The following is a 10,046-nucleotide window of genomic DNA, read 5'->3' on the forward strand; positions in this document are numbered from 1 at the left end:
ATTATCACTGTCAAGCCAATGATTCGCCAATCGATCACTAAGACATGGATAGGTCAATCTCTATGCCCTGAAATCTTTGTCTGAATCTAGTCAGTTTGGGTCAATATTGCCATCACCTGGCTGAAAAATACCATTACAATCACTTATCTACATCCTCAAACATTATGAATTGTTTACCAAACTTAAATAAAATGAGGCTACCCAAGCAAATTGGCTTGTATCAACCAGATATTTATTTTTATGCCGACTTCATGGTTGTTATAGGGTTTTGTCATGAATAGAAAGCATGCCACTTCTTGGATCAAGTTTGAGAACATGAACAGGTTTATTAAACAATCACAAATCATCAAAACAGCAATCATCAAAAAGAAAATAAGTACATAAATAGAAGCTTAGAAAACAGTCACACATACAGCCGCAAGTCAACAGACAGGTAATCTCATAGGAGGACTGATGCAGTCTGTACGAATCTCCTTTGGAGAGCAGAAATTGCAGTGTCTGCATACGCATGTACCCCTTGGTTCCCCTCTGTACAGCGTGGGCGCGCAGGCCAGGGTCATTTCCGACGGTCTTTCCTAAGAGGATCGAAGAAGGGGTGCCAGATGGCCTCCTCCAGGGTGAGACGCCTGGACACGTCGTACTCCATCATCCCGTGGATGAGGTCGAACAGCTGCTCGTCGTCCCAGCTCTTAGACAACATGTATTGCTGGGGGGGGGGGGGGGGGGGGGGAAATCGGGAGCGGGGGTTAACACCAGTTTTTGTGGGTCTACACAGCAGACAAAGGCTGAGCCGGTTGGCTCGCTAAACTTGGTTTGGCTTTCGCATGCGGCGAAGAGGGCCATTTCCCACTTGACTCATTTCAAATTGACTTGATTTCAACGGCAGGATTCCCATTTCTGAGGAGCGCTCTAAAGAGAAAAAGACATGGTTTGTACCTTGAGGGGTTTGCAGTGCTTCCGGACGTATCGTCCTGAGGAGCTGTGTTCGTCCCAGTCCAGACGCTCGTGATGCACGTAGCGGCGCTTTCTAGAGGTCAAATTAAAACGTCATTCAAACCGGCTCTCCCAAAGGCTTCGAAAGCAGAGCGCCAACCAAACAGCAACTACCGGCGAGTCTATGACTCTCATTGGGGGAATTCAACACCTCCAAGTTTCCATTTGGCAGTCTTGGAACAGAACAGATTACGTGGGAAGCACGACGAGGCTATTTCAGACAGATAAACCCGAACGCTCCCCCTGCATGATCATTGACCACCGTTTACACACGGGTCCAGGAAGTGAGGACCTACTTGGTTTTCTGTAGCAGGTGGGCTGGTATGGGGCCCAGAACCCTTTCCATCATGGCCAGGTGCTCCTTGCTGTCATGGGTCTAAAACACAGCAGAGAGAAGGGTCAGTCCACATTGGACCGAAAGGGTGTTGCTACGCATACAATTGTGAGGTGAGAGGTCGGCTGTGGTCTCTCTATCGTCCCCTGGCTACCTGGAAGAGGGTGAGGCCCAGGTAGTACTCTGTCAGGATGCATCCCAGACTCCACACGTCGCACGCCTGGTTCCAGCCCAGCTCTGAGCAGGGGAACACAAAACACTTCAACAGATATACACAGGTGTAAAATAAAATATATATACAGTGCCAGTCAAAGGTTTGGCCACATTTTCCCATGAACTTTTGACTGGTACTGTATACCTTTAGACCCACCTTAGAATAGTTTGTGTGTGAGAGAGATTGAGAGTGTGTGTGTGTGTGTCTACACACCCAGGATGACCTCTGGCGCGCGGTAGTGCCTCGTGGAGACCACCGAGGTGTGGTGCTCGTGGTCGAACGTGGCGTTGCCGAAGTCCACCACCTTCACGTCCAAACACTTCAGCGTCCTCTCGTCGCGCTTCTGGAACGCACACACACACGTGCCATGGGTAACAGGTTAGGAACACACACCACCACATAGCGCACAATCTTTGGTGTACATGTCGCAATACAACTTACCATTTTGGAGTTGTATTTAATGTCGTAGTCCGACCTGACAAACAGGATATTCTCGGGCTTCAGGTCAGTGTGGGTCAGCTTGTTCCTATGAAGGACTGGAACACACCCAATGAAACGCAGTGTGACTTTCAGCTTGTCAAGTACACTACATTTGCTGCCAGAACTAACCTAGACTTCCAACTCCCCCAAATAGCTAAACAGAACATACATAGATATGTAACCAAATGAAGTATTTTGAGAGAACGTTTCTACGAGAAAATCAGCCACTTGTTTCCTGGATAGACATCAGGTATTTATCTGGGGCTTTGTAGTTCTGTGTGGTGACGTTAGCATCAGAACCAGAACCAGCTTTATTGGCAAAGTATACACACATTCAAGGAATTTGGCTTTGGTACTCGCACAGAAACAGACACAAGTTAGAAAAGAACAACGGAAAGTAGACTGAGCAAGATAAATATAAAAATAACACAGATAAAATCTAATCATCTGTCCACAAGGCAGCATGTGCGATAAGAAAAGGGGGCAGAGCTCACAGCAGACGGCTCGGATGATCTGGTAGGCCATGTGACGGATCTGGTGGACGGAGAAGGGCAGGAATCCGTTCTCCTTGATGAAGTCGAAGGTGCTCAAGCCGAGCAGCTCGAACACGATGCAGATGTGACCGTGGTAGTCGAACCAGTCCAGCATACGCACGCACGCACTGGGGGAAGAGGAGAGGAAGAGAGAGGATGGTTCAATCCAGCCTCTCCTGGATTGAACCAGAGCTTGTTGCTCTCAGGTGAGCGCTGGATGTCAGCTCACATTACTCCCATCATGTCTGAATTACACTGGCTAACATTGACATTTAGCAGACATTACATTTAGTCATTTAGCAGACGCTCTAATCCAGAGCGATTTACAGTAAGTACAGGGACATTCCCCCCGAGGCAAGTAGGGTGAAGTGCCTCGCCCAACAACGTCATTTGCACGGCCGGGAAGCGAACCGGCAACCTTCTGATTAACAGTCCGATTCCCTAACCGCTCAGCCATCTGACCCAACATTTAAATCACTACACGGTTTGTCACCTTTCTACCTCAGTGAACTGCTTCTCCCCTACAACCAGACTCGCTCTCTCAGGTCCTCTGGGCTCGGACTCCTCTCTGTCCCTAGATCTCGTCTCTCGACTATGGGTTGGCAGGTGTTTTAGTGTAACTGCTCCCAAAATCTGGAACTCACTCCCCCTGTCTCTTCGCACCATCACATCCATCTCCGAATTCAAAACGTATCTGTTTTCTCAATGTTATTTGTCCTATTCTGTTGCTATGTATTTTCTCTGTGTCATATTTCATTTTCTGTGTTTGATTGCTTGATGCTTTTTACATTTCGTGTTTGTCCATGTTTTTGTACTGTATTAGCATTGAAAAAGTGTCCTTGAGCTCGGGAAAGGCGCTATAAAAATGTCACTTGTTATTATTAAGCGTCGGTTTGGTGAAGCCTCGGTCGACTCACAATCTGCCTTCGTTGTCCAGGGAGTTCATCTCCTCCAGGACTTCCACTTCCGACATGGCCGCCTCACGGTAGCGGTCAATGTTCTTTATGATTTTCAGCGCCACGCGGTACTCGTCTCTGGAAGAGGGGGTGGTTGCCAACGAACAAGGAGACAAGGACAACACAGGGACAGGGAGGCATTTTATGATCACAATAATCCCATTTTCAGGGTCAGTGAAAAATAATATGAATTATAAAAGGTGCGGGCACAGGTGTTGCCGCTTACTTCATCATGTCTTTGCACTCCACCACCTTCCCAAAGGCTCCTTCTCCTAGCGTGGACACAATCTCGTCTGCGGAGGGCGAGAGCACACAGTCAGCACGGCAGAATGGAGCTGCTGAACATACAACCTGACTAGACTAGCTGTTGCCTCGATGTAGCAAGATACACACACAGGTTAACGTTGGTTTTAGTCAATTCTGAAACTAGACAACTAGCTGATCTCGCGAGCTAAACTAGCTGATCTTTCTAACCTGGCCTCGTTTAAGAAACGAAACAGATGGAGTCAAACAAAGAGTGTTGAAAACTCAACCGTTTGACAACATACAGTTCACTAAAGAGGGGGGGAGGGCCAATTTTGCCTCTCCCCCCGAAACGCCCCAAAGCTAGCCTATACTCTGGTGAAACATGAAACGAGAAGGGTTATATACAGAGACAGAGAGGAAAAGAGGTGGGTGTGCTATACATCTTGCTTTCAGTACGAGTCCATTGTGATAGATCAGGTGACCCTCCTCGTCATCCTCAAAACTCCTGGACTTTTTCCTTCTCTGGTTCCTCTGAAGTAGGGGGGGTGGCAGCGAGAAGGGGGGGGCGCCGAACGGGGCAGGCGTAGAGGAGGGGGGGTGGCAACGGGCACCGTCATCGTCATCAACAAGCCGCCGGGACCAGGGACAGGAAGAGGAGGCGTTCGTCGGCGGAGAGGGGGAGGAGGGTTTTCGTCGGCGTGCAGTTGGGACGCCCCCCAGGGAAGGGCAGGGCCACAGCGGCGGCGGCAGCAGCAGACAATTCAAACGCATCCCGAGAAACGCACAGGTGGCACCACATGGTGTGTGTTACAGAAGAAAAACATGGCGACAACATTTTCAGACATGAAACAATACAGGAAGTTTTTTTTTTTTTTTTTTTACGAGAGAAGAAGTAGTGACATTATATTAGAGTGACAATTACATCATCCTGGGTCCTGATGGCTCAGCTAAATGACACAGGTCCAAAACCTGTCCATTTGATCAAGAAAAGCCCAATTCTTACTTTGGGTCAAACTATAAAGCTATTTGAGATGAGATGATATGTTCTTTTGTAAGGTTACAAATTAAATAATGAAACCGTTCAGAATACGCCAACAACCGAAGATGATAGTTGTCCTACTGCCTAGAGCAGGCCTACATCCTAGCACCTAGGGACGGAGCAGGCAGTGCAGCTGGAGAGGTAGCAGGAGGAGGAGGGAGGGGGGTGGGGGGGGTGGGGGCATACCGAGTCCGACTGAGTCCGGCTATGGCGTCTGGACCGGTGGCGAGTGTGGCTGCTCCTGTGGCTCCGGCCGCTGCGCGCTGACGACTTGCTGTAATGATGCCACTCCCTGTTCTTCTCGTCCCTGTTCTTCTCGTCCCTGGCCGGTTCGGCCCTGGCCGGCTCCCCCTGGGGGTCGCTGTGGGCCCCCTGGCTTGTGGGGGCCCCGTTGGGCTCCCTGGCCCGCTGGTCCCTGCCCTCCAGCCTCCCGGGGTCCACACGACACCTGCGGACACGGGGGAGGAGGGGCTGGTGAGCGTGCGCGCGCGCGCAGAACCGTGGCTCGATATCACAGCTTTTAAATAACCACGGGTAATCGAGACAAGGATCAGAGTCTGCTCTACATAGCTCTAACATATCACCCTGCAAACAGACATGCTGTGACCCAGCCACCCACTGCAGGCGCCACTACTGACTAGGGGAGCGCCGCTAGGGTGAACCCAGAGGAAGCAGGATCAAGACGGGGTCGGGGGGTGGTGACACGCTGGTGGCAGAAGTTACTCAGTTCCTCATCGGCCCCTTTCAGCACGAACGCCGGGTGGCACTTTGTGTGTTCACCTCTGAGGCACCATGGGCATCGGGTGTCTTCCAGAAGGGGTCTCCCTTCGTGCTGGGGCCTAGGCTATGCCTGGTCGACCCTCTCCTCTCACAACATGCCTGACTGGGATGCCTGCACCTGTCAATGTTTTAGTTGTAAATCCATCCACAGAATATCCCACAACCTCACAGTGCACTCTTGCCACTCACTTAAGATTCAATCCTTCACAGGAAAGCAGTGGAGATGACATCGTGCTCCATATGTCCTGAGGCAGCAAACAATTATAGCAGGAATTATGATGTGGTTGCTGTGCGTTTTAAATGTATCTTGTTGCATTTGTGGATGACTTGGAAAATGACACAATCCTGGGGATCACACAATATTGGGACCTTACAAAGGCCCGTTCGTGCACACAGCTGGAAAGAAGCTTAAAATAAATGTTTGCCAAACATTTGAAAGATTGAAACATAAACATAGAGGCACCAATCACTTCTTATATAATTTAGTCGCTGAGATGCAGTTACATTGCAGTACTTTCTACTGGAACTACTTATACTTCACTGGGGACAAAAGTATCTGCTAAATGATAAACGCAATGTTCCTTCACGACACGATTCATTCACAGACTTTGACAATGTCCACCAGACATTCTATGTTGAGTTGAACATTGATGTAATGTAGGAACACATTTTTTTCCTGTCCACTTCACCAGCCTGTACACCACACAGAATAACATCACAAAAACATGATAAAAGCTTGTTGAGCAAAACACACTTTACCTTTCGTAAGTTTTGAAGTGGTGATACTGCCTGAGGGGTTTCTTGTCCCTGTCACCGCTTTGGGAGCTTCGCCGCAGACGTTTGCGAACCTCCACCTTCTCCTCCCAGCTGTATTCCTGGACCCAGCCATCGGGCGAGCGTAGCCGCTTCGACCGCCGCATCTGCCAAACAAGGAGTCCCACACATTGAATGCAATAAAATGTTACGATGCAGAAAGCTTATCCCCAAGCATTCCTATTGATATAGCTACGCTGTTGATACGAAGCCAGCTGCAATGAAAGGTGGCCGTGCCCCAAGCCTCAGATAGAGGAGTTCCTATTTCCTTAGTGAGAAGATGGCTCTTCTATCATAGAGATTGACACCCTCTTAGATGTGAGCGTAAACACCGCTGTGGACACAGCCAAAAGGTTATTTGATTACGTGTGATTGAATTTAATAGAGTACATTTTAGCAACGTATACTCAATAAATGTTGACCCCTGGAAAAGCTATAGTCACCGCCGGGTAGCTCCAGTAAATCAATAGCTTGTCTTAAGGTGTGTCCCTGCCTGAACTACTGACAAAACAATCTAACCCCAAGTCTAGTTAGCTAAACTACGTGATGTTGCAAACATTTAGTTAAGATAAGAAGTCACATTGGCTACTAGTGTGTAGCTAGTAGCCAAGCTGTCGCTTCCGTGGTATTGGGAGGTTGAAGTAGATAATGCTATAGTGTGGCAAAATGCAAATAGACAAAACACTTGAGTCGCTGGTTAATGTTAGCTGACTTGCTAGTAAGTACTGTCTTGCCTTCTGAGCTAGCATCATAGGGCTGGCTAGCTACATACAGTAGCGAAGCTGTAGCCAATACAATGTCAATGGCGACGTCAAATCTAGGCTAGCTGGGCTATGTTACTGTACGGTGTGTTGTTAAGGCAGCGAGCGAGTTTGACGTAACGTAGAGCGGTACATTTCTCTCTTAAATATAAAAATATCCCCACCTTAACAACCGGTTATTTCAGGTTCTGTAATGACACACTGTACTCTCCAGATAGATGATATTTGAAGTCAGCTTGCTCTGCTAGATTGCTAGCTCGTTATGTTTACGACGCCAACGAGCAAAATGGCGACTGTCGTTCAGGAACAAAGGCAAAATGTGTCTTCACGACACTGTTGGCAGATGCACGGAAAGTTGAGGTTATAAGTAAGTTGTCTTTTAGCCAATGTGAAAGATTACAATAATACGAATATAACACAATTTAGTTTTATTGATACAGAAAAATATTTATAATTCCAACACTGAATCGGAGACCATTCTGCCCCTCCCAGTCAAAGGGCAGTCACTCACTGGCCAAAGGTCAAAATTGAGTGTATGTTTGTGTGTGTGTGTGTGTGGGGGGGGGGGGGGGGGGGGGGGGGGGTAATACTTGCTTTGACTCGTTGCTGATCTTATGTCTCAATTTTTGTGTGTTAATTACTGTGTTTGACAGAAAATAGGGGGTCTTATCAGCAGTAACATCTAAACAAAAGTCCATTGAAATTAATCACCTTGAAGCACCTTCGTGAAGTTGGAGGTTCTTGAAGCCCATTTTCACCGTTCCACTCATATACCAGTTACTGCCAGTGGGATTTCAGTGTCAATCTTTGACTATAACAGTACACCATATGCAGATTATTTAGTATAGTACATACAGTGTGTGTGTGTGTGTGTGTGTGTGTATGACCTCATATATTTGAGCCACAAGAACATCAGCATCACACATATCTTGCATTCATTTTCTTCTTCTTTGATTGATGCATCACAGCCAACTTAAAGGTGCATAATGTAACCGGTGTGAATCGTTGAAACTTACTCCTCAGGTATGTAACAGGCCACCCGCGTCAACGAAGAGCTAGCTTTTCTTTGGCGTAGCTGGTAGTGGTTGCGCTTGGCAGTCAGAGGTGGCGTGTTCGAGCCCGAACATCGGTCCAGGAAGCCTTCTGACGGAGCAAGACCACGTCTGTTACACCCCCGTTACACATACATCACCAACATACTATGCAGGAGTGTGTGGTCAGTCAGGGCAAACACCGTACAGTACACCATATTCGTATACTCAGTGTTTTTAAGAAATCTACCCACCTCGCTCCTCCCTCCACCCCCAACCACCACCCAAATCACACCCCGTCCCTCTTCCACCACCCTGACCCTCTCAACCAACCTCTCCTTGTCTAAATCAGGGGAGTCAGGTGGCTGAGCGGTGAGGGAGTCGGACTAGTAATCCGAAGGTTGCCAGTTCGATTCCCGGTCATGCCAACTGACGTTGTGTCCTTGGGCAAGGCACTTCACCCTACTTGCCTCGGGGGAATGTCCCTGTACTTACTGTAAGTCGCTCTGGATAAGAGCGTCTGCTAAATGACTAAATGTAAATGTAAATGTAAATCAAACAGCTCGCAATGCAACAATACATGTTCTAATGTCCTCCACCAATCACAAGCTATCATGACCTCTCCCATGACATTTGCATTCAACGCTGTGTTCCCAAAACACGCCTATTCCACACCACATCCTCACTCCTGCTCCCCATTACACACTCCTAACACACCTGTTCGATGATGGAATAACCTTTCTTTCCAGCTACCATCCCACCGCCTCTTCCAGACTCCCGTCCCCACCACATTTATCGATGCCCTACCAATGGTACCTTCATATCCTCATTCTCTTTTGTCCTGGCCTCCTTCGCAAACCTCATCTGCCTCATCTCATCTTTCTTTCCCCACCACACCTGTGGGAACAGGCACCCAGCAAAACTGCACTACCACCTCTACCCTCTCCAAAATCAACAACACCACCATCAACTCCACCAACAGGTCACTTCTGTCTGACTTACCCATCTTTGTACTACTAAGGGCAGCAGCCGATTCTGGACACATCACCCCCCAGAGGGGCCTCACCTCCTCCTCCACCCACCTCAACCTCACGATAATGTCCACCATCTCTGCTGTGTAAGCTGTTACACAATCAATCAGCCTCACCAGAATGCATGCCCCAAATTCTGGTATCCACACGCCTGCACCCATCCTTCCCCCGTCCTTTAAACCACCCGTAAACACCTGCTCACTGACCTGACTCCTAGTGGACATTGCTTTCTGAATGTCTATTTAGATGTTAAGTGAGCAGTGCAGTATGTGAACAATTCCGTTTGCGTATCGTATTAACATACGTACATGTATGAAACTGGAGAATACTGAATATTGTTCACCCATACACATTTACATTTACATTTAGTCATTTAGCAGACGCTCTTATCCAGAGCGACTTACAGTAAGTACAGGGACATTCCCCCCGAGGCAAGTAGGGTGAAGTGCCTTGCCCAAGGACACAACGTCATTTTGCAGAGCCGGGAATCGAACCGGTAACCTTCAGATTACTAGCCGGACTCCCTAACCGCTCAGCCACCTGACTCCCTGGGTCATACACATGACCCATGGTGACATATGGGTATTAGAATTGCAAAAAAAAAAAAACATCTAACTTTTTAGTTGTTGTTGTGAAGAGTTTAAGACTCTCCAGATGGTGTTGACACAAACTAATGCCCTGCCCTGACCCGACCCTGCTGAAGGCATAGTCAATTCTCTGACATGCAAGACTCCAATGTTTATGACCACTGTTAGCTAACATTAGCCCTCTATTTTATAAATAAGTTTGCCATTAAATGTGGCCTTTGAGAAGAAAGATACAAAGTCTGTCAACA

The 10,046-nt window shown here is 47.9% G+C and overlaps 1 protein-coding gene across 3 annotated transcripts; it reads right to left on the bottom strand.

Annotated features, from left to right (window-relative positions):
• Positions 1-301: 301 nt before the first annotated feature.
• Positions 302-7,452, bottom strand: LOC136963152 (dual specificity protein kinase CLK4-like). 3 transcript variants are annotated; one of them, XM_067257183.1, is made up of 13 exons: positions 7,314-7,452; positions 6,335-6,495; positions 4,982-5,243; positions 4,197-4,287; positions 3,737-3,803; positions 3,472-3,588; positions 2,516-2,682; positions 1,983-2,077; positions 1,755-1,884; positions 1,482-1,564; positions 1,290-1,369; positions 937-1,027; positions 302-706 (listed from the first exon to the last, which is right to left on the bottom strand). In XM_067257183.1, exons 2-13 carry the CDS (start codon positions 6,493-6,495, stop codon positions 557-559), a joined length of 1,494 nt encoding a protein of 497 aa, XP_067113284.1. In that variant the 5' UTR covers positions 7,314-7,452; the 3' UTR covers positions 302-556. The 3 variants fall into 3 exon arrangements, with proteins under 3 accessions (XP_067113284.1, XP_067113285.1, XP_067113287.1); XM_067257184.1 differs by lacking the exon at positions 7,314-7,452 and adding an exon at positions 5,765-5,820 and having other exon boundaries at positions 6,335-6,342; XM_067257186.1 differs by lacking the exon at positions 4,197-4,287 and having other exon boundaries at positions 7,314-7,432.
• Positions 7,453-10,046: the final 2,594 nt, after the last annotated feature.

This window comes from Osmerus mordax, chromosome 19, assembly GCF_038355195.1.
Source record: "Osmerus mordax isolate fOsmMor3 chromosome 19, fOsmMor3.pri, whole genome shotgun sequence".
Classification (NCBI taxonomy): domain Eukaryota; kingdom Metazoa; phylum Chordata; class Actinopteri; order Osmeriformes; family Osmeridae; genus Osmerus; species Osmerus mordax.